The 24,532-nt window shown below is 52.9% G+C and overlaps 1 protein-coding gene across 5 annotated transcripts in view; it reads left to right on the top strand.

The window, feature by feature from the left end:
- PDE4C (phosphodiesterase 4C) overlaps nt 1-24,532 on the top strand; it is a 106,096-nt gene that overhangs the window by 4,870 nt on the left and 76,694 nt on the right. For all 5 annotated transcript variants that reach the window (XM_077331864.1, XM_077331862.1, XM_077331865.1 and 2 more), the window contains 2 exons: nt 661-738; nt 14,389-14,600. In XM_077331864.1, the coding sequence (XP_077187979.1) occupies nt 697-738; nt 14,389-14,600 (254 nt within the window). In that variant the 5' untranslated portion in view covers nt 661-696. The remainder of the gene's footprint in view (nt 1-660; nt 739-14,388; nt 14,601-24,532) is intronic.

Below are 24,532 nucleotides of genomic sequence, written 5' to 3'. Positions count from 1 at the left end.
TTTGGGGCAGGCCCAGCCTCTCGGCCTAACCTCACAGGGTTGTTGTGAAGATAAAACGGAAGAGAGGAAAATGAGATAAGCCCTACTGGGGAGGAAAGCAGGATATAAAGAATGCCAAGAAATAAAAATAATTAGTATTTACAGTGGAAGGAGCCTCTTTTCCAACTGTTAGGCCACCTCCCAGGGGTGGGGTGGGGTAGGGTGGGGTAGTATTTGGCTTGATTCACAGACTGAGCCCAGCCTGTAGGATTTTAGCCTGCTCGGAGCCCGCATTGGGAGCCAGACCACTTGGGTGTCCTCCTTGGACAACTTAATCAACAGAAGCAGCAGTAGAAGAAGAAGAGTTGGCTCTTATATGCTGGTTTTCTCTATCCTGCGAGGGAGGTAAGACTGAGAAACCTTCTGAAAGGAGTACTCTGTGAGAACAGCTCTATCAGGTCTGTGATGAGCCCAAGGTCACCCAGCTGGTGGGGGGAGCAGGGAATCGAACCCTGCTCACCGTATGAGAAGCCGCCACTCCTAAACACTGGACCACGCTGGCGCCACACTGAAGCCATCCTGATGCACGACTGCCCTCTTTCCATCCGTGCGGTCAGAACTGGGTGTCTGGGAAATACACGTAGGTGCACAACTTAAAGGCTCCCGTTTTCCCCGCTACAGGGTGGGGCGACGTGCGCCTCTGGAGGTCTCGCCACGATGCGTCGCAGCCGGACGACGATGTCCTTTCTGAGCATGGAGGTAAGAAAAGTCTTGGGATGGGGTGTTTCGGAGGGCAGAGAGAGAAGGAGGTAGTGTCACATCCTGGACTGCCAACAACTGGAAAGATAGTGCAGGGGTAGTCAACCTGTGGTCCTCCAGATGTCCATGGACTACAATTCCCATGAGCCCCTGCCAGCAAATGCTGGCAGGGGCTCATGGGAATTGTAGTCCATGAACATCTGGAGGACCACAGGTTGACTAACCCTGGTATAGTGGGTTCGATAGGGAATAAGCGAAGAACAGTCGTATGTTACAGCTCTTTATTATTTTTGATAGTGATTCCAGGTTGAAAGTAACCACGCTGACCGGGGAATTGCCTGGACAAGCCCCCAATATATACACGTGGCAGAGGTGGGCACGCCCTTGGCTGAGCCTTGATTGGACCAGCGGAGCCTGATTGATTCAAACTCATTGGCTGTCCTTCGGGGCTGCTTGGATCCTGCTCCAGATCCCAAGCTCAGCCCTCTGCTGCCTCGCATGCACAACACCCCTTCCCCCCCCCTTAGATAGTCACTCAGGATTTGTAAAATTTAACAGAGCAACAGCAGGTTCTAAGCATAGTTAGGTCACAGATTTAGGTTTACTATTTCATTTGTTAGGACTAGGAGAGAAGTCTTGACTGTATATTTGTATTTATTTGCGATTGAAAGTTAGATTGATGAGTTTATGGATTAGCGATGGGTATGGATATTTTGGTTGATATCACAATAAAATATTTGAATTGGGGGGAAAAAAAAGATAGTCACTCAGGATATGATGGATACCTGGGGGTCACGCGGTGGTCCTGGGGGTCCTGTAGATACCTGGGGGTCACACGGGTCCATCCCGACCTGCACTGCCACGATCCTGGGGGCTGCTGCCTCATCAGCTATCGCTGGCTCTGTCCTGGACAGGGCATCCAGGACACCGGACTGCTCGGCTACCAGACTGCAGGATTGCTGTACCACACCGGAGGTGGTGTCGGCGGTGGGCCCGGCGGTTGCTTTTTCCAAGTGTACAGGGTGGTCTCGGCAGCGCACCTGGTCCAGGTGTCACCAGAAGGTCTGGCCGTCTTCGCACTGGATACCATAGGACAGTGGTCCCCAACCCCTGGTCCGGGGACCGGGACCAGTCCATGGATCAGTCGGTACTGGGCCGTGGCTCCTCCTTGTTATCCTCCCCAGCTGCTGCCTTGGGGGCTGCCCTGCCACTCTGCTGCCAGCTCACCTTTGGTGCTCTCCAGCGGCCGCCATGGCTGGGGCTCCCCCTCAGCGTGGCACTGCGCAGCTGCTGCTGGCAGTGCCCCCCAGTGGGCGGCGGGAAGTCAGGGGCGCTGGCGGGAAAGCAAGTGGAGCAGTGGCTCAGGCGGCCGCGACATCCCTCGGCGAAAGACTACCCTCCCCCCCGGGCCTCAATAAAATTGTCAAGCATTGACTGGTCCCCGGTGATAAAAAGGTTGGGGACCACTGCCCTAGGACACTGGTCCTGTTGCGTGTGTGACGGCTGCTGGAATCCAGTTGGGCCCGTCACTATAGTTCCAGACGTAGACCGGGTCGTCTGGTGCAAAGACGTGTGCCGCGGCGTGGCTCTCGTGGTTCCTTGTCTGGGTCTTGATCGGGGTGTAGGTGATCCAGGAGGGTTTGGAGTCTTCGACCCGTCAGCAGTTCCGCCAGGCTCTTCCCGGTCGCCGAGGATGGCATGGTATGCTGGCGGGCCACGAATTGTGTGGGGCGCATCTGCCAGTTCCCCATGTGTGTGGTTGGACAACGCATCCGTGGTTGTCCGGACGCTCCATTCGGCCTGCCTGTTTGTCGAGGGATGGAAAGGTGCCGAGGTTACCTGGTGGATCAGGTGCTGTTCCAAGTATGTTCCAAGAATTCTGTGGAAGTGAACTGGGCCCCATTTTCCGAGACGATCGTGTTTGGGAGTCCGTGGGTCGCAAAAAGGCGTTGGAGGCTCTCAATGGCCACGGCCGACGTCATGGCCGTGACTGGAACAACCTCCACCCATTTAGAGAATGAGTCCACCATGGACAAGAACGTGTGCTCTTGGAACGGCCCAGCAGAGTCAATGTGTAGGCGAGACCAAGGCTTCATGGCCGACTCCCATGTCCGCGGCGGTGCTTGCGGCATCTCTGGGCGGCCTTCCTGGCAGGTCCGACAGCCGTTGACCCAGGATTCAATGTTTTTGTCAATCCCCGGCCACCATACGTAGCTGCGAGCCAGCGCCTTCATGTGTGCAATGCCGGGATGGCCGTCGTGCAGCGCCCCCATGACCCGCTGGCGTAGCTTGGGTGGCCCCACAACTCGGCCCCCCCACAGCAGGCGCCCCTTGTGTGCCAACAGTTCCATTTGCCTGGCGGTGAAGGGTGCAAAGTCCCTGTCTTGTTTGCCTGCTGGCCATCCCCTCCACACCCAGTTGAGCACTCGGGCGATGAGGCGGTCCTGGGCCGAGTGGGCAGCGATGGCCTCTGAGCGCAGGGGTGGCTGTGGCAGGGAGTCAACAGCAGCAACTCCACAGCAGGGGCCGGGTCTGCGTCGACCTGTGGTAGCGGCAGGCGGCTGAGGGCATCAGCATGCCCGATAGACTACCAGGCCAGTGCCAGAGGCTGAAGTCGTAGCCGTGCAAGAGAACAGACCATCTCAGCATCCGTGGCGATAGGATTTGGGGCATTGGGCGGTCCGTCGTGAAGAGGCCAAGCAGGGGCTCGTGATCCGTGATGATCGGCCATGGAGATAGTCATGGAATTTCTTTATTCCTGCGACGATAGCGAGAGCCTCTTTGTCGATTTGTGTGGAGTTTCGCTCAGCTGGGGACAATGTCCGTGAATAGAAGGACACCGGAGCCTCGTGGCCATTGGGCAGGCGGTGGCTTAGGTCGGCACTGAGCGATGCATCAAAAACAGTCGGGAACTCCCCGCAGACGTCCACTAGCGACGTGGTCTTGAGCCTATGGACTTGGTGAATTCCGCTGATTGTGATTCCCAGCGGCTCGACCCAGTCTAGACCCAAAAGGCTGGTGCGTTCCCCTTCAACAATTACTAGGGGCAACTTCCCTGCAAAGTCCCGGGAAACACACGTGGAAGTTCCTCACACCCTTGATCGGCACCCGTCCTCCCATGTAGTCCTTGGCAATGTAGCCTAAGGGGCGGAGAAGGGGGGCCACCGTTTGGGCAGAGGCGCCTGAGGGTCGCGTTCAAAATGATTGAGAGCGACAACCCTGTGTCCAGTTCCCTGGTGCAAGCTCAGCCCTCTGCTGCCTCGCATGCACAACAGAGGCCATCTAGTCCCACCCCCTGCTCAATGTAGGATCAGACTCGAGCACCCAGGATAAGGATCTGTCCAGCCGCTGAGGGGGAGCTCCCTAGCTCCTGAGGGAGCCCATTCCACTGCTGAACTACTCAGACTGTGAAATCCCCCTCCCCAATATCTAACTGCTGCCAGCAGAAATGACTCCCTGCCCTCCTCCAAGTAGCAACCTTTCAAATACTTAAAGGGAATAATCCTGTCTCCTCTCAACCTCCTCTCCTCCAGGCTGAACATTCCCAAGTCCCTCAAGCTATCTTCATAGGGTTTGGTCCCCAGGCCCTTGTCGCTGTCCTCTGCACCCTCTCCATTTTGTCCACATCCTTCCTGAAGTGAGGCCTCCAGAACGGCACACAGTACTTCAGGTGGGGTCTGACCAATGCAGTATACTGCTGAAATATGACATCTTGTGATTTCTGTGTGCCTCTGTTGATGCATTTGACTTCTTTAATGCTGTGGCGCAGAGTGGTAAGGCAGTGACATGCTGTCTGAATCTGTCTGCCCATGAGGTTGGGAGTTCAATCCCAGCAGCCAGCTCAAGGTTGACTCAGCCTTCCATCCTTCCGAGGTCGGTAAAATGAGTACCCAGCTTGCTGGGGGGTAAACGGTAATGACTGGGGAAGGCACTGGCAAACCACCCCGCATTGAGTCTGCCATGAAAACGCTAGAGGGCGTCACCCCAAGGGTCAGACATGACTCGGTGCTTGCACAGGGGATACCTTTACCTTTACCTTTACCTTTACCTTTACCTTTACCTTTACCTTTACTGCTGCATCAGACTCATATTTAGCTGACAGTCCACAAGTACCCCAAGATCACATGTAATTCCCATGTCCCATACAGGATGCCTGCTTCTCTCTTTTTTTTCTACACACATACGCTTATCCTAATTGAATTGCATATTGTTCTCATTGTTCTCATTTGCCCACTTTCCCAGCATGTTCAGATCTTGTTGAACTCTGTTTCTATCTTCTGGCATGTTCACTGCTCCTCATAATTTGGTGTCATCTGCAAGTTTATTGAGTAGTCCCTCCACCCCCTTATCTAGATCATTGAAAAGTACCGAAGCCAGTACTGAGCCCTGTGGCACCTGGCTGCTCACGTCCCTCCACTCAGATGAAATGCCATTCACAACCACTCTTTGGTGTGGTTCTCTAGCCAGTTCCCCATCCACCTAACCCTCCGAAAATCCAGCCTGCAGTCCTCCAGTTCACCCATCAGAACATCATGCGGAACCTTGTCAAAAGCCTGACTGAGATCCAGGCAAACAGCATCAACAGAGTGTCCACCAACTAGTAAGCCCATCAGCTTGTCAAAGGAGGAAACCAGTTAGGTCTGGCAGGACCTGCCGGAGACCAATTCATGCTGACTTCCCCAGGTCAACAAATTGTCCTTCAAATGATTGCAGATCACCCCCTTTAAAATCTGCTCCCTTCTCTTCCCTGCAGCTGAGATCAGGCTCACTGGTCTGTTGTTTCCTGGCTCATCTCTCCTCCCTTTTTTGAAGATTGGGATAATATTTGCTTTCCTCCCGTCTTGTGGTGCATTAAGGTTCCACAAGCTCTCCAGATCTGGTTGGTCGGTCAGTCGGTCAGTCAGTCAGTCAGTCAGACTGCCAACCTTTTATTGGCTTAAAACATTTATATATAGAATTCATTCATGTCCCACCTGCCTCCCTGTTGGTACCCGAGGGGGCTTATGTCATTCTCTTCTCCTCTGTTTGATCTTCACAACAACCCTGTGAGTTAGGTCAGTCTGAGAGAATGTGACTGGCCCATGGTCAACCAGCAAGCTTCCATGGCAACCGTGGTCTCCATCTCTCTTGCCACTACATCGCAGTGGTTCTCCTGGAGCAGCATCTGGGGATTTGCGTGCCTCACCAGCAGGACTGGGGTTGTGAAGTTTGCTCTGTGCTCCTGGGCAGATTTTTTCTGTTTCCCTGCAGAGTCCTTGTGAAGGAAAAAAAATATAATATGTTATTCTTTTAAAACTGCCCGTGGGTATCTTATTCTGGCACAGGTTGTTCCTCAGCAGAGATTGTGCAAAGGGGACCCTGGAGATGGTTGTTGCTGTGGTCGTTGCTTTTTTCTACAGTAAGTGCCCTGAAACTGCCCCCTGAGCCGAGGAGCCTCCTTCATCCGCCCTCTCTGCCTGGCTCTCCGGCGTGGGTGCTTCAGCAGGCTGGCTGCCGCATGGGGCCTGCGGTTCCCTGGTGACGGCCAAACTGTCCCAGCTCTTTGCCCTCCCGGAGCGGAGGCCTCTGTGGGGAAGCCAGCTGCTGGCTGAGCAGGAAGGTCTGGCCCTTGGGGCATTGTGCAGCGAGCGTGCCAGAGAGAGCTGTGCCCACGGGGGGGGGGGGGCATGCGAAGGCTCCCCCTTCAGGCCAAGGGCTTGCTTTAAACCAGAGGCCAGACACACATCCCAATGTGGCAGAAACCCATTTTCTCCCAAGCCCCAGCTGAAGGTGAGCTTCTCAGCCATCAAAACGGGCAGCCATGTTTGGGCCGAACGCATGGAGGCTGGCTGGGCCACAGCCCTGCAGGAGCTCAAGCCTGCGGGAACCTTTGAGCCGGGATTATGAGGGTGGGAGGAGCTCCTGAGTGCAAATGAGCCCCCTGCCCTAAAATGAGGGGGGCAATTCCCATTGACCCCACCTCCCTCTCATGTGATTGGATACCTGGACTTTCGGAGGGATTTGGACCAGGTCTCCTGAGTCAACGTAGCAGACATGGGATGAGAGGACCGGTTCTCTTATGGAGTAAAAACTGGTTAAATGACAGATTGGTAGCTGCGTTGGTCTGAAGTAATAGAAAAGGAGTGACCAAACTGCGGATCTCCAGATGTCCATGGACTACAATTCCAGCTGGCTAGGGCTCATGGGAATTATAGTCCATTGTCACCTGGAGCGCCACCCTTCCCAGGACTACAATTCTCATGAGCCCTGCCGGTCTGTGCTGGTCTCTTGTAGATGTATAGCAACCAGTGAGGTGTAGTGGCACACACACATCTTCTGTGAGGTTCCAGCTGATATTTCCAATAAGCAGACTTTGTTGAATAAAATCTCTCTATTGGGAAAATGGTGTATCAGGACACTTGTAGGTCCTTGCTCAGACTGAGGCACTGGTCTGAACTGGTCCACTCTGTCTAAACATGTTCCCTCTGGGTCAATTTTGGCTGCGGAAACTCCAGATCTCATCCCCACTCCCTTTGGCCTGGGAAACGAAAGTTAACTTCAGGTGTTGCCAACCCACCTGGCCTCCAATGGCACAGAGACAGCCTGTTTCCAAAACACCTAAATAAATTTACATCCTACACCTCCCGGTGGAATGGCAGTGACCACCCATCCAGGCACCTTCTGGGCCAGGAGTTGCATTGGCTTAAGCAGAAGCCAATAGAAAATGAATACAAAACATGGCAACAGCTTATGAACGCATGATTTTGGTGTCTTCAGCCGGACATATTCATTGGCAGTTTCCACCTGTCTGGCACTTTCTTCATTGGGGACCTGCAAGACCATCCTCCCCTGTCCCAGCTGACCCCAAAGATTTTTAAGGCATGAGACCTTCATGGGTGGCTGGCCCTTGCCTGAATTGCCTGAACTTCCTCAGTGGTCTCCCATCCAAGCCCTAACCAAGATCTGGAAATGTTGGACTAGCTTGGGCCATCTAGGGCAGGGTTGCTCCTGGCTACCACACCCTCTGTTCCCTCCTGCTGTTCCGTCTCTTGCTGTAAATTCTCCATCCCCCCACTCCTCCCAGTATGTTCCCTGGAGGTGAGTCATTAAGGGTTGAGGGCGGAAGAGCAGCTGGACTGAATGATTGACTGACCTGGCCCCAGGGCCATTAGCTGCAGACATAAGCCTAAATTGCCCCATTATGTTACACCCTGCCCAGTAACAGGTGTGTGTGTGTGTGTGGGGGGGATGTTCTCTATTTAGCTGGAGCAAAGAAGCCAATTGCTAATCCCCTCCCCCCCAACAACGGGAGCAGTGAAGCTCAAATCCTATACCATGATGGCAAAGCAAAGGCTGCCAGTGGATAGAAGGTTTTAGGTTCAAACGTCTACAGTTAAAGGAACCTGGGTGGGGGAGGGGACATTATTTTTTATCACTTTTGTGAGGGGGATGATTATTGTTGTTGTTGTTGCTGCTAATGTAGTGAATGTGCTCTGATAAAAAAAAACAAAAAAAGACAATCAGACGATAAGCAAAAGACAATCCCGGTCTGTTTATGAACCACTTTGTGGCAGATACTGACAGAGCCCTGGGATCTGCGGAGGCCGCTGCTTGGGACATCCCCCCCCCTCCCGAAACTGCTTAAATCACACCTGGGCCCCAATAACAAGTTCAGTGTCCATCCTCGATCTGTCACTGCCTAATGGCTCCTGCCTTCAGCCATGCGGAGAGTCTGTGGTCTGCTCACCACCCATACATTTTCCACACTTTGGTGTTACCGCTGTTGCTGTTTCCGGGTTAACTGAATCCACAATTGATGCTCTGACTTTGTGGCACCGCTTCTGCAAGAGGGCATTTATTTGGGGGAATCTTGGATTTGGATCTGACCTCCCTGTGTGTTCTGCTCTTCCTTGAAGAGTGTTGTATGGCCGTATCGTCATCTACTTTGTCAGTGGCAGACCCTTCGCTTTTCTTTTCTATTTTTGCACATGGGCAGTGATGTTATAATGTCATAATATTGTAAAAAAAAAAAACATTGGAAAGAAACAGAAAATACAGCCAGAGTGGTAGAGGAAGAGAACTGAGGGAAGAATGAAGAAACAATATAAGCACATTGGCATCAAACCCTATCCACCAAAAAGAAAAGAAAAGAAAAGAAAGAAAAGAAAAGAAAAATGTTATGGCCTGGTAATTGCACAGAGAAGGCTACATGAAACCTCACTGCCTGTTGTGTGCCAACATTATAACATTGTTCTATTAAAGGGATGGCCAAACTGTGGCTTTCCAGATGTCCATGGACTACAATTCCCACGGGCCCCTGCCAGCAGCATTTGGTAGGGACTCATGGGAATTGTAGTCTATAGACACCTGGAAAGCCACAATTTGGCCACTCCAGACCTGTTATATTGGGGGGGGGGGGATTGTGTGCTAATGCAATCAACATTGTGCTTAAATAAAATATCAGATTGCTCAGGGGACAGCAAGAGGGGGAGGGGCTAGAGGGCAGTCAGCAGGGTGAATACCCAATACAGAAGACACAAAAAGGCAGAACGGCAGGAAACCAAATTCAAATTCATGAGTTCCTCACTGGAAAACCGGGAGTTATGATCAGAAGAAAAAAACATTGCTGTAGAGCAGGGGTCATCAACCCCCGGTCCGCGGCCTGGTGCCAGGCCGCAAAGGCCACGGTACCGGGCCGCCGGCAGCCGTGCCTGGCTCCCCCTGCCCGCAGCGAAAAGGAAGGGAAGAGGCAGGCGCAGCCGCCGGCATGCCGGTGACGCAAACGCGCACGCGTGCAGTTGCTGCGCATGCGCGTTAGCGCCCCTGGTGGCGGAAACGCGCATGCACAGCAAGTGCGCGTGCGCGTTTTCGCAGCACCCGGGCCGTCGGCTCTCCTCTCACCCAAGAGGCAGTCCCTGACCTGAGAAAGGTTGGGGACTGCTACTGTAGAGGAGGATCTGTGAGCCACAGGGGAAGGGAACGTGAAATTTGAATCTATTCCCGGGGAGACAAAATTTTGCATTGTTTGGCTCCTTAAAAATGCTGGTGTGGGGGGCCGTTCTTGTGCAGGAATGGCCCCAGCCTCTAATCTACCCTTTCTGGTCAGAGTGATCAAGACAGCCATAGTGGACCCGCCCCAGACATTCTTGAGTGACTCATCAGCTGTGGAGTCTTGAGTCTTTTCCATGTGGCAAAGGTTATGGGGCAGAGTCAGTCCCCGTGGTTGACACAGGCCATGGCTCTTTGGGGCCAGTGCTGCAGCCTCTGGCAAAGCCAACCCAGCCGTTTTGCTCAGGCGCTGGTGGCAGAAGTCGGTATAAGGAGATGGGCCTTGGACTGCTTGAAATCACCCCTTACGGACTGGGGTCCCAAGCTGGAGCATAGCCGCCATCTGAGTGAGACTTGCCTTTTGGGGCACAGCTCTATTCAACCTCAATGTAATGCCCTCAGGACGTATCATTCCTGGATGGGGGGGCTGGCTGTCATCAGCATGCAAACACCTCCTTCTGGCTGCCCTTATCCAAATCTTCTGGGGATGAATTGGGCAGCGACACAAATCAAAATGGAATCCTGAGAAGACAAAGGGGATGTTGGTTGGAAGGGAGGGGTCTTGAATGAAGGACATGGTGCTCCCCACTTTCGAGGGGCCCAGCTGGCCCTCACGGACTCGATTAAGAGCCTTTCTCAGCCTTTTAATACTTGAGAACCCCCTGAAACATTCTTCAGGCTTCGAGAAACCGCAGAAGTGGTGTGATGGTGCAGAATAGGGATGGGAAGCAGAGCTGTGGACACACCTCCCCTTCCCACCCCCTCCAGGCCCATCGTTGGCCAACTTGGTATGTTCATATCACATGATACATGTTTAACAAATTTTAAATAATATATAAAAATTAATCAACTTCCACCCATTCAGGAAAACCTTTGGCGGGCCATCAAGAAAATCCAGGGTTTCATGAAACTTTGGTTTCGAAAGTCTGGCCTATTGGTTATACTGGATCCAAAACTACTTGTTGGAGAAACAAGTTAATACAGAATCACAGAATCATAGAGTTGGAAGGGGCCATACAGGCCATCTAGTCCAACCCCCTGCTCAACCCAGCCCAAAGCATCCTAAAGCATCCAAAAAAAGTGTGTATCCAGCCTTTGTTTGAAGACTGCTAAACCTCCTTGAGGAAGGAGTCACAGCAGTGTCCCATCTGTCCTGACAGCGAGCTAACAAGGGTGCTGATCTTCTGTCAGAATCATCTCCACCACTGTTGGTCGGGCTTGCCAAGGCCTTGGCCTGCAGCCTTCAGTGCTGCTCCTCTGGTGAACCAGGCTGGTCACTGCCTTGTCCATAGTCTTGATCTAACAGGGTCAGGTTTCATACTGGCTGTTCCTAGGCTGTTCATTCCCTGGGCGATCTGGCAGCTCCAGGTCTGGTTCAGCCTGGTTTCCTGGAGTCTCTGGGAAAGTTTCTACCTCTGGTACACCCCCTGGCACCAGATCGGAGGGTACAGGCATGAATCATAGAACCATAGAATCATAGAGTCAGAAGGGGCCTCCAGGGTCAACTAGTCCAACCCCCTGCACAATGCAGGACACTCACAATGACCTGCCCACTCACTCACAATCTGTCTAGGTTAATAAAATCAGCTTTTTGTGTCAGGTGACTATTTTAATTCTGCTTAAAAACTTCCAAAGAGGGAGAACCCACCATCTCCCGAGGAAGCCTGTTCCACTGAGGAACCCCTCTAACTGTCAGGAACTTCTTCTGGATGTTTAGCCAGAAATTCTTTTGAATGAATTTTAACCCATTGGTTCTGGTCTGATCCTCTGGGGCAACAGAAGACAACTCTCCTCCATCTTCTATATGACAGCCCCTCATTTGAAGATGGTTATCATATAACCTTTTAGTTGCCTTCTCTCCAGGCTAAACAGACCAAGCTCCCTCGACCTTTCCTCATACGACTTTGTCTCCAAACCCTTCACCATCTTTGTTGCCCTCCTCTGAACACGCTTCAGTTTCTTTTTGTGCTGCCCAAAACTGAACACAGTACTCTAAGTGAGGCCTAATCAGAGTAGCGTAAAGTGGTACATCACCTTGTGTGATTGGAGACTATACTTTTTTTAATACAGCCCCAAATCCTCTTTGCCTTTTTATCCACCAATTCACACTGCTAACTCATGTTCAGTGTCTGGTCTACTAAGACCCCCAGATATTTTTCATATATACTACTGCCAAGACAAGTCTCACCCATCCTGTAGCACTGCATTTGATTGTTCCTACCTAAGTGAAGAACTTTGCATTTTTCACTATTAAAATTCATTTTAGCCAAGTTTTCCAGCCTGTCAAAATCATCCTGTATTCTGTTGCTGTCTTCAGTTGTGTTTGCTACCCCTCCCAGTTTAGTATAATCTGCAAATGTAATAAAGGTAAAGGTATCCCCTGTGCAAGCACCGAGTCATATCTGACCCTTGGGCTGACGCCCTCCAGCGTTTTCACGGCAGACTCAATACGGGGTGGTTTGCCAGTGCCTTCCCCAGTCATTACCGTTTACCCCCCAGCAAGCTGGGTACTCATTTTACCGACCTTGGAAGGATGGAAGGCTGAGTCAACCTTGAGCCGGCTGCTGGGATTGAACTTCCAGCCTCATGGGCAAAGCTTTCAGACGGCTGCCCTACCACTCTGCGCCACAAGAGGCTCTTATGCAAATGTAATAAGCAAATAGAAATCATTTATGAATATGTTGAATAACACAGGGCCCAGGACAGATTCACTTGTCACTCCTCTCCAAGAAGAGAATGAACCATTTATAAGCTCCCTTTGGGTGCAATCTGTCAACCAGTTCTTGATCCACCTGACAGTGATATAATCTATGCCACATTTTACCAACTTGCCAATAAGAATATCATGCGGAACGTTCTCAAAAGCCTTACTGAAAACAAGGTAAATAATGTCCACAGCATTCCCGTGATCTAGCAAGGTAGTAACTTTCTCCGAAAAAGAGATGAGGTTAGTCTGACATGACTTGTTCTTGAGAAACTCATGCTGACTCTTAGTAATTACAGACATCTCCTCTAGCTGCACAAGGACCAGCTATTTGATTGTTCTAAAATTTTGCCAGCTATAGACATCAAGTTGATGGGTCGGTAGTTGCCCAGAGCCTCCTTTTCCCCCTTCTTGAACATGGGGACAATATTTGCCCATCTCCTATCTTCTGGCACTTCACCTTGTTCTCCAAGAATTGCCAAAAATAATGGACATAGGCTCCAAAATTACATCTGCAAGTTCTTTTAGTACCCTTGGCCCAGAAGACTTTATTTCATTTAAAGAAAGTAGGTGTTCATGGACTAACTCTACAGGCCAGGCCTCTGTTCAGCTCCGCCTCGAGGAACATGAGTTCTCCAAACAGAGCCTGAGTGACCTGCAGGGAGCTCTACCCCCCCCTCCCGTCGGCCATCACTGGCTCCTCTGGCTGGGCCGTTGGTCCCCCAAATGGTGCCTGTGACCAGCGATGCTTAACTGGGGGACCTTCCGCAAGCAGAGAAGGTGCTCTGTCAGGGAGCCTGGATCCTTTTCCTGCTGCACTGCATAGATGCCGCATAAATTATAAAAAATGACAATTAATAAATCAGGATTGCTTCAGGGCAGTCTAGTGCTTTGCAGTTGATGGACGTGGTCAATAGATGGGGCTAAATGCATCCTCGACTCCTCACTCCCTGTTCTGCTCAGCTCAGGAGCAGGCAGTTTTCCTTTTGCTGTCTCCAGGAATGTTTACAAGGTGACCATTTCCGCATGTCTGTGTTGACTGACTTCTCTTTGACAGCACCTTTCTCCTCAAAGTGGTTTCTATTGTTCTTTCATCCATTTTATCCTCACAACAACCCTGTGAGGCAGGTTAGGCTGAGAGAGGGTGACCAGACCGCTGTGCCCTGGAAAGCTTCTGGGGCACAGTTGGGGATTCTAACCTGGGCTCTCCTAGACCCTCACCCACCACTCTAACCATGACTTCATGCCGGCTCTCTGACTGGATGTTCTTCTCCATTTCTCCGATGTTCCTGCTCAGGTTGTTGTTTGAGAGAGGCCTGTTGGAACCGTGCCAGGAATTTTGCCCCAGAAAAGTCATGAGGACTAGAAACTTAACCGCTGGTCTTGGAAGAGCAGGGACAGGGGAATGAGTTTATGTAATCCTCTGTGCTCCCAGCTTCTCTGAGCAGCAGGACATTTTGGGGACAGCCCTCCTGGGTTTCACTGCCACTAGATGAAAGGCCAGGGGAGCCTGGGGGTGCCTTCCTACAATTCTCTTGATTCAGCCCTAAGACAGTGGTTGGCACAGAGGCACTGCTCCAAAGCAGGAGATCCACTGCCTGGCTTCAGATCCTCAGAAAGGGGGAGACAGGGAGAGGCTGCTCCCCCTCCCTTTACTCCATCTTCAGACCCCCAAATAATTGCTCAGCTCTCGCTCTGCACTCAGTGGGAGGGTATCGCATTTCCCTTACCTGTCCAGTGAGACCCAGGGTCCCTCTAGACTTGGGTTCAGCATATGCCTGTAGGAAGCCTGCCCCCTGCCCCCCATGTGTGGCGCTAAGAGGCACGCTCCTTTTGAACTATGGAAACAGAGAGGCTGGGGGTGGTGCAGCTGGGACGCTCTGAGTGCTCCACTTATCCCACCTGCCCTGTTTCCTCAGAGATCCCGAGAGCCTCTGGACCTGGGACTGTGCATCGGGGTGCCCTCCAACAGTGCGGTCAAACGGCGCTATTCTGGGACTCCTCTGCTCCCGCCTCTGGCACGCAGACACCCCGCCATCGAGGACCTCAGCCAAGAGCTGGTGCACGGAAGTGTCGTCTTTACCCTCGAGGAGAATGTTCCCGGAGTCCCCGAAGACCACCGCCTGTCCAGGTACAGCAGGCTAAGGGGACGGGGGGGGGGGAGGCGGAGCAAGGTCAGCATCCCACGGCAGGGAGAGTCACACGCTCGACGCTTTTTGTCTGCCTTGAATCTGTTCACTATCAAGTATGTGGTTGTGTTGATCTGAAGCAGCAGAACGAAGTTGGAGTGTAGGGGCACCTTTAAGACCAACAAAGTTTAATTCTGGCTGGGAACATCTGTGTGCACCTGAAAGATTACTCCCAGAATTAAGCCTTGTTGGACTTGAAGTGGCCCCAGGACTCAAACTTCGTTCTGCTACTGACTATCAGGAAAAACCAGCCCTGTTTCCACACTCCCTCTGTCTCAGGTGTGGAAGCAACTGGATTGTTCTCCCCTCTCTTGAATTCCACCCTGTTTTGGGGCCGTGGAGCGCTTTGGGAGTGTGAGAGGCAGGACTTCTCACCCACAGAGACGCGTGCCGCCCCCGTGTCTCAACAGCAGCCTCTGGGGCTCCCCGGCAGGCATGGTGGTCCGGCGGGGCTCAGTGTCGGTGCTTTTGGGTTGGTGGCAGCCCCAGGAGCAGCTCCAGGGCCCTTGGGAGCCAGCCCTCTGGTGGTTTCCTGGTGGTGATGTGAGGTGGAGGAGGTGGAGAGCACCGGGAGAGACGTGGAGGCAGCACGCCGGGAAGCCATGGACTCCATGGAGCTGCTCACTAGTCGGCCAGCTGCTCAGGGAAGAGGGGCTCCCCCCCTCCAAGGATTCAATGCCTTGGGCTGTAAAGGGAGGTTCTCTGTCGCCATCTGGTGGGCAATGCACTGCAGCGGCTTGAGTACAACCCGCAAGCGGGAAGATCTGTGGTGCTGGCCCTTTAAATCCAGCAACATTAGAGCTGGGCCTTCTTGGGCAGGGGTAGTCGACCTGTGGTCCTCCAGATGTTCATGGACTGCAATTCCCATGAGCCCCTGCCAGCGTTCGCTGGCAGGAGCTCCTGGGAATTGCAGTCCATGAACATCTGGAGGACCACAGGTTGACTACCCCTGTTCTTGGGGATTTAGACTAGCCCGAGGGTTTGGTCTGCGGGCAGCAGCCCAGGAGAGCCCCTCAGGAGAGTTGGGATCCCCAGCAGGTTTAGTTGTTGTTTCTGTGTTAGGTCAGGTAAGGGTGGGGGTGGACGGCTTGGGTGGGGAGGGGGAGGGGGGAGTTTAGTGCAGTCGATCAGGATAGGGCTAGTTAGGGCTGGTAGGGGGGAGGCCAGTTCTGCTTTCTGGGGGGAATGCCAGGGGATGAGGGGACTGAAGGAGGGGCCCGAGTGGGGCCGGGGATCTAGACGATTCTGGGCCAAGAGAGGGGGTGGCACGAGAGAAGGCTGGTGAGATATGGGAATGCCCCGCAGACATGTGAGGGAGGCGGCTAGGGAGGAGCTGACACTGATGCTGCATAATGCCAGGTCGATCAACAACAAGCTGCAGGACTGGCCGCCCCACCTGTTTGCTGCCATCAACAAGATCCCCCCCAAGGCCTTGTCCTCTCCCACATCAAACAGGCCCCCTGGGAAGAGGGCAGTGAGTGGGCTAGATGAGTGGTCCCCAACTTTTTCATCACCGGGGACCGGTCAACGCTTGACAATTTTACAGAGGCCCGGCAGGGGGGGGGGGAATAGTCTTTTGCTGAGGGACGTCACCGGCGCCACCTGAGCCCCTGCTCCACTTGCTTTCCTGCCGGTGCACCTGATTTCCTGCTGCCCACTGGGCAGCGCTGCTAGAAGCAGCTGCGCAGTGCCACACTGAAGGGGAGCCCCAGCCATGGCAGCCACTGGAGAGCACCAAAGGTGAGCCGGTGGCAGAGTGGCAGGGCAGCCCCCGAGGCAGCAGCTGGGGAGGAGGAGCTGTGGACCGGTACTGACTCATCCACGGACCAGTACTGGTCTCCAGACTGGGGGTTTGCGACCACTGGGCTAGAGCATGTGCGCAGGAGGACCCATCATAAAGCTTTGAGGACATCCTTTCGCATATGCTTATGAAGGTGTTTGAGATGGCAGGGAAGGTGGAGAAACGGGAGTTTTATGCCACCTCCCTTGTGTTCGTGAGCTCTCACCTGGCACAATTGTTTAGGCTAGTTTGGTCTCTACTGTTTAGGCTAGTTGGGTGCCAGAATTTTAGTCAATTGGATCAGAGCTGCGAGGCATTAGCAAGCTTTTTCGTGGATAGAGTCTTGTCTGTCCGCTGTGGCATCATGTTTCAGGTGCCTCCCCCTGACCGAAGTTGCTGGGGACAGTGAGGGTGACCACTTGCCCCCTTGATCCCACTGGGGATCGTGTTTTGTGGCTTCAGGTGCCTCCCCCTGACCGAAGTAGCTGGGGTCAGTGAGGGCGACCACTTGCCCCTTGATCCTTGTCCATCGTGGCTACTCAGATCGAGTGACCAGTGGATGGGAGCCCCTCTGGGGAATATTATCAACCTTTCCCCATTGACTGGGGGGGGGTGGAGTTCCCCAAGGCGCTGGAGGGAGCGGCAGTTTGTCACTTGCTGAAGAAACCACTGCTTCAGCTACTGTCCCAGCTACTGCCGCATCTCCCATCTTGCGTTTCTGGGCCAGGTGGCTGAAAAAGCCGCCACGGATGAGCTTCTGGCATTCCCGAAGGAAGCTTTGGCGGTTGAACCATACAGTCAGGCTTCCATCCTGGCTACAGGGCGGAGACAGTGTTGGTCAACCTGATGGATGATCTCTGGCGCCAGCTGGATCAGGGCAGCACAGCCATCCTTGGGATGTGAGCTATTAACCCACCACCTTGCTGGGGCATGGATACATGGAACAGCCCTTCAGTGGCTGCTCTCCTTTCTCATGAACCAAACCCAGAAGATTGCAGTGGGGGAAGAATTATCTCACTCCTTTCAACTCTGGGGAGTTCTGCAAGGGACGGTTCTCTCCCCACACCTTTCAACATCTACATGTGCCCTCTGGCCCTGCTGGTCTGGAGTGTCAGGCTGTGTTGTAGAATCATAGAATCATAGAACCATAGAGTTGGAAGGGGCCATACAGGCCATCTAGTCCAACCCCCTGCTCAACGCAGGATCAGCCCTAAGCATCCTAAAGCATCCAAGAAAAGTGTGCATCCAACCTTTGCTTGAAGACTGCCAGTGAGGGGGAGCTCACCACCTCCTTAGGTAGCCTATTCCACTGCTGAACTATTGTCACCAATATGTGGATGATTCCCAGCTCTATCTCCTGATGGCCACTCAGATCCCTCCCTAGAATGTTGGAAGCTGGTGTTGTGGTTAGAAGTGTGGCCTTCTAATCTGTCGAGTTGGGTTCGATTCTGCACTCCCCCACATGCAGCCAGATGGGTGACCTTGGGCTCACCAGAGAACTGATATGGCTGTTCTGACCGAGCAGGAATATCAGGGCTCTCTCAGCCTCACCCACCCCACAGGGTGTCTGTTGTGGGGAGAGGAAAGGGAAGGCGATTGGAAGCTGCTTTGAGCCTCCTTTGGGTAGAGAGAAGCGGCGTATAAGAACCAAGTCTAGCTGGATGGTTGGAGCTGAGCCTCCTGAAACTCAGCCCCTCCAAGACAGAAGTCCTGTGGCTATGGGGGGGGGGAGGCAGACTAGGAAGTGGGCTTACCCAGCTCACCTGTGGTACAACTTAACATCGTACTATCCACTAGGAATCCGGGGGTGATTCTGGTTGATTCCCTGTTGATGGAGGAGAAGGCCGTGAAAATAGCCCATTAGGCATGTCTTCCACCTGCGCCAAGTGAGGCTTGTAGTGCCCATCCATCCTCTGAGCACCTGCCACAGTGATCCATGCAACAGTCATTCAGGCTTGACTTCTGTAATTTGCTCTATGTGGACCTGCCCTTGTCTCTTGCAGCTGCTTCAGAATGTACCTGCTAGGGTCCTCACATCCAGCCAGCGCTGAGGCAGCTGCATTAGTTGCCAGTTGCATTCTAGATCAGGCTCAAAGTTTTGGTGCTAACCTTTAAGGCATCCATGGTCTGGGCTCCACATATCAGAGGGATTGTCTATGCCCTGTGCCCCCCGCAGGGCCTGGTGCTCAGCAGGTATGAATCTGCTGGGGATCCCTAGTCCAAGGGAAGTGGACCCTTTTGGGCCCTGGCTCCAACCTGGTGGAATGAGCTCCTGGAAGAGCTGCGGGCTCTGACAGACCTTGCACAGCTCTGCATGGCCTGCAAGACAGAGCTCTTCCACCAGGCATTTGGTTGAGGTTGGCCCCTCACCAGACTGACTGGGACATCTGACTTTCCCCTCTGACATCTTATGCCCCTAAAGCACTTGTCCGGGGTGGGGGGTGGGTGGGGGGAGATTTTGGAACAGATGGGGGAGGGAGCCATTGAAGGAAGAATGGGTTTTTACATGGGGAGGGTTTGTATATTTTATTGCGGGTTTTTTACCGTTGTAACCCGCTGTGAGCCAGCTTGCTGAGAGTGGTTGGTAAAAAATCAAATTCCTTCCTTCCTTCCTTCCTTCCTTCCTTCCTTCCTTCCTTCCTTCCTTCCTTCCTTCCTTCCTTCCTTCCTTCCTTCCTTCCTTCCTTCCTTCCTTCCTTCCTTCCTTCCTTCCTTCCTTCCTATCAGTTTGGTGTAGTGGTTACGAGTGCGGACTTCTAATCTGGCGTGCCGGGTTCGATTCTGCACTCCCCCACATGCAACCAGCTGGGTGACCTTGGGCTCGCCACAGCACTGAAAAAGCTGTTCTGACCAAGCAGTAATATCAGAGCTCTCTCAGCCTCACCTCCTTCACAGGGTGTCTGTTGTGGGGAGAGGAATGGGAAGTTGACTGTAAGCCGCTCTGAGCCTCCTTCGGGTAGGGAAAAGTGGCATATAAGAACCAACTCTTCTTCTTCTCCTTCCTTCCTTCCTTCCTTCCTTCCTTCCTTCCTTCCTTCCTTCCTTCCTTCCTTCCTTCCTTCCTTCCTTCCTTCCTTCCTTCCGTTTCTATACTCCGCTTCCATTGTGGGCTCAGGGCAGTTTACAACATCATACATAAAATTGTGAATGTACTTCTGACAATGTGCCGGCCCTCAGGAGGCAGGGCCCACAACTTGCACTGCCCTCCACACATGTGCAGGAATATCTGACTGCCTTCTCTGCTTCCTCACTGCCTGCAGAGGGTGGTCCAGCCCGGCCACCTCCACTGTGGAGCCTCTCCTCTCTTAGAAGGGTGTGTTTTTCTCAGGAGAAGGGAGGAGAGAGATGGTTAAGTGCCTGACGATGGTTGGATGGTCTCTTCTGATGTTGCTGAATGTGTGCAGGGGAAGCTCCTGCTCTTTGGTGTTCTCTGGGCCTGATGAAACCACTCCGTCTTGCAGGTCCTGCAGGTCTTTAGGAAGCCTGCCATTTAGTCAAACATGTGATGCAGACATGCAACGGAATTTTCTGAGACTGATTCGAAGATAACTTCTGGGCGCATCATCCAGAGCTGCAGCAGGCACCTTCTCTGTAGGGAAGTACTTAACTTGTTTCAGTATATCGGTAGCGCACAGGCTGGGAATTGCTGTAGAGCTTGGAGGGCCCCCAAGTGGGGAGAATCCCATGCCACTCTAGGTACAGATGCCACCTCCCTGCTTCGTATTCATACATTGCACCTGTTGGTCCCACAGGTGTGTGCATTTGTGGCCATTAATGACGCCTTAGTCAGCAAAGCAGGCGGCCCAGAGTTTGGTGTGGGGGGAGGGAGTGGCTTAGAGGTGGGGGGCTTGTGTGGGTGGCCAAGGCTAAACTGTTTCAGGTGCAGTCACAGCAGACAGTGCCAGGGCTCAAACCTGCAAAGTCGTCGCAGCAGGGTGAATGCATGAGGGCAGAGAGTCCCGTTGGATCATGCCAGAGGACTGTCCAGTGCAGCTTCCTGTTCCCATAATGGCCAGTGAGGGGCCTCTGGAATGCTCAAAGACAGCATTCAGGCCACTGTCTCTCAGCATGATGCTCCCTTGGCCACCGATAGACTTTCCCACATGCAAATACATGATGCGGCCTAATCCTGAATCAGTTCCATGGTCCGTCAGAGGTGTCCAGCAGAGGTCCTTCATGTCACTTCCTGCTAGACCTGGAGAAACCAGGGACTGAACCGGGGACCTTCTGCCTGCCACACAGGGGCTCGACCACTGAGCCATGGCCTCTGCCCCCCCCCCATGGATCTGTCAAATCCCTGGTAAAAAGCCATAGAAGCTAGCGGCCATTGCTTCCTTGCTGTGGCAGTGCGTGCCAGAAATCTGTTATGCATTAGTGAGAGAAAGATCCCCCTGAGCATATGCACAGTCTCCTCCTGTAGCCCCGCGTCTCTGCTGAGCATGGTTGAGCATCAGCCTTCCCTTCATAATGCAGGAGATAACTACTGGCCTACCTTATAGGACAGTTTTGAGGCATGCTGAAGTCAGGTGTTTGACATTCATCGCATCACATATCTGAATAAATGCTCAGTATTGTTAAGGGCCAATATCCAATGGAAGATATCTTTGTGGACTGCTTGTGTCTGAGTCAGCAGTTGATGGATTAAAGGTAAAAGGTAAAGGTATCCCCTGTGCAAGCACAGGGTCATGTCTGACCCTTGGGGTGACGCCCTCTAACGTTTTCATGGCAGACTCAATACGGGGTGGTTTGCCAGTACCTTCCCCAGTCATTACCGTTTACCCCCCAGCAAGCTGGGTACTCATTTTACCGACCTTGGAAGGATGGAAGGCTGAGTCAACCTTGAGCCAGCTGCTGGGATCGAACTCCCAGTCTCATGGGCAAAGCTTTCAGACTGCATGTCTGCTGCTTTACCACTCTGCGCCACAAGAGGCTCTAGTTGATGGAGTATAGCTGCTTAAATAGATACATAACAACAGTTCTTGAAAAGGCTGCGTCCTTCTGTTTTAGACAAAGAATGCCCTTACAATCCCCTCTCCCCACAACAAGCCCCTGGTGAGGCAGGAGGGGCTGAGAGAGTCCGGACACCATGGGAACTGACCCAAGGTCACCTCAGGCTTCCTGGGCCAGCCGGGTCAGGGCTTATTTTTACAGTCATCATATTCAAAATAATTGAAAGTTTTTTTTTTAATCTGCTGCTTTATTGATGGTGTGTGTGTTGGATGGGGGGGGGGGCGGTTTGCACTTTTTTCCAATGTTCCACAGGGGGAGTATTTATTCTTGCTGCTTCCAGAGCGTTAAGAAAGCTTGCAAGGGAAGTCCCCCCACCCACCCCTTTGATTAACTTTCAGGGTTATGGATTGGGCTGAGTTTGCCTGTCCAGAAGCAGCATCTGCTTCTGTTTGCCTTGCCGAACATCCCTCTCCCTCTCCACGCACCTTTCTGCATGTGCTTGGGGGGCTGGGGGGGGTGGGGGGAGGACATAAAAATTAATTGTTCCTCCTTCCCTAGCCGTGAGCTCAGTTCCTGCGTCTGGCTTCCTATCCTCCGGTGCAGTTTTGATGTCTGGCCCCTTTGAAGCGGGAAGATGAATAATCCACTTTTTATGGAGGGTGCTGATGCTGATGGTGTTTTGCAAATGTCTGATGTGCAAGGAAATAATGTTGCAGGAGGCTTGGCTGCAGATTATTTATGATTGCTTGAGAGTAATGGAATATGCGGAGGCTGGCAGAGCGGAGGCCCAAGGTCACCCTGGGAGCTTTTAGGGCTGGGGGGGGGTGGGCCAGGCCCCCACCCTGGTGCATCTGCCAGGGGCTTTTGCTGGCTCTGGGTTGTGTGTGTGTGGGGGGGGTCCAAGCCATGGCTAGTTAAATACTGTGCTGGATTGGGTCCACGCAGGCCCTCAAGCTGCTGGTTTCCAATTTGGGTGGGGAAAACCCTGGAGATTTTGGGGGTTGAAGTCTGGGACGGTTTGGGTCTGGGGTGGGATGGGAGATCACCGAGGTATAATGTCATATATTATATGGAGTCGACCCTCCCAAGCAGCTGTTTCCTCCAGGGAAATAATCACGGACATCTGAAGGTGGGTTCTAATTCCAGGATGTCTCCCTGTCTCCCCTGGAGATCAGCAATCCTATTTCCAGCAGTGACCACTTGGATGATTGGCCAGCCTCGGCCCCAAGGCCTAAGTCCCTTTACAAGCCCTGGCATCCAGGACATCTCTAGCAGCCCACCCACCCACCCCCATATCCGGAGGGCAGAAGCTTTGTAGCAGATTTCCATATGGAACGGCCATTTTACCTGTGGGGAAAGGGGACCACTTTGGGTCATCTCAACACAACAACTCTGTGCCCTCCTGTTACTCCTGGGAAAGCAGCCAAATCTGTCCAGGAAACCGACAGTCAGGTTCCAGGAGCAAGGGAGCCTGGGGGTGGGGGCTGAGCCCTGGCCTCCTCACCAGGGCCCTTAAACCAGCCTGGGGACTTCTAGATCCCTGCCTTGCACTGTAGCCAGTAGAAGGTTGCCAATGAAAGTCCTGTCCGATAAAGCTCTGCCTCTAGTCACCCAGCTGTCTAAAAAACACAGGAGTCCTTCCGGGACGGTCAGTTGGCAACTCTTTGTGCCGGATCATTTCTCTCTGCCAACGGCTCTTCCTCCCTGCCTTGAACAGTAGCCTGACGTCCTTGTTTTTTTTTTTTGGGGGGGGGGTTGCAAAAGGGCCTGGCTGGAGAAAGAAGGAGCAGAAGAGGGACGAAACAAGTTTTGTGCAACCTCTAAACTGAAGGGGTGTGGAGGGTGTGATGGGGGGCTCCGGGGCCCGGCCTTTTCAAAGGCTTGGGTTGTTGCCTTTTGCTGTTTTGAGAATCCTTAGAGGGTTTTCCTGTCCGGAGTGCAGAGTGTGAGAACCAGGGCAATTTTCACAGGATTTCACAGCATCTTGCAGTGCCCCTGACGATGCGGGTTTTCCGCTCATTGTCTTCCCATGAAGATGCAGTCACCAATAACCCAGAGGGGAAGGCAAGGCTGGGTGCCCTGGCTGGGACTCCCTGGAGACCTCCCAGAATTACCTTCAAGCCTCAGAGGCCAGACCCCCTGGAGAAGGTGGCAGCCTCCTGGCATCCTGTCCTGCTGGGGTGCCACCCCTCCCCAAACCCTGCCCTGTCACGGTTCCACCCACAAATGTTCCCGCCTGGAGTTGGCCCCCCTGCCCTGAGCCGATGTCACCTGAGAGAGTGTTATTCTTTGGGAAAGATGAGTGAGAACAGCGGGTGTGCGTCTGCAGTGAAAGCGCAAATTAAATTCTAGCCGTTTATTAGGGAAAGGATTGAAAATAAAAAGCCGGCTCCAACACGGTGCTATAAACATTTCCAGCCCAGCCACGTTGGCATGCTTCTCTCCCAGGAATCTCTGCTCCAGGAGATACGACTGGAATTAAATGTGTTCCATGCAGACTGGCAGAGAACCTGGGGAGGAAGATGAAGGGACATCGCGGGATGAAGGACAGGGGCCCCGGAACTTACAGGAGGAGGTTCGAGGTTTAGCCTCTTGCAAGACATTTCAGCAGCGGGATTGATTTGACCATGTAAACAGGGGATACCCAGTGAAGGGGCGGCTGATTAAAAACTGTCCATGCTTTCCCAACAGAAAGTGCCACTCGGTGCCGTCTCAGAAGTGGCACTGCCCTTTCCCCCGTAGGCTCCATCTTGGAAGAGCTTCTTTCTCTCTCGCCCTGGAGGGAAGGCGACATGGAGGCGGCACAAGAGGGGAAGCCTCTTCCAGCAGTCAGCAAGCAAGCATCGTCTGAAAATTGTGGCGTGTTTTCTTCAGAGCTGATTTTACTGATGTGCAAATGTACGTGCTAATTAAGGCACATATTTGTTTAACTGGGCGGCAGCCTTGATAAATACTTTCATTGCAGACACCTGGGCTTTAGGCTGCTCACATACATTGTCTCACAACATCCCTGTAAGGTAGGCTGATGTTCTACAAGGGGAGCTGGGAGGTTAGAGCTTCCCCAAAGCACTTGCACAGCATTCTTTAGGGCAGTGGTTCCCAACCTTCCTCATGCCGTGACCCTTTAATACCGTTCCTCATATT

The sequence above is a fragment of the Paroedura picta genome, chromosome 4 (assembly GCF_049243985.1).
Source record: "Paroedura picta isolate Pp20150507F chromosome 4, Ppicta_v3.0, whole genome shotgun sequence".
Classification (NCBI taxonomy): Eukaryota; Metazoa; Chordata; class Lepidosauria; order Squamata; family Gekkonidae; genus Paroedura; species Paroedura picta.
Note: the sequence above shows the minus strand (reverse complement) of the source record. Positions and strands in the feature narration are given on the sequence as shown.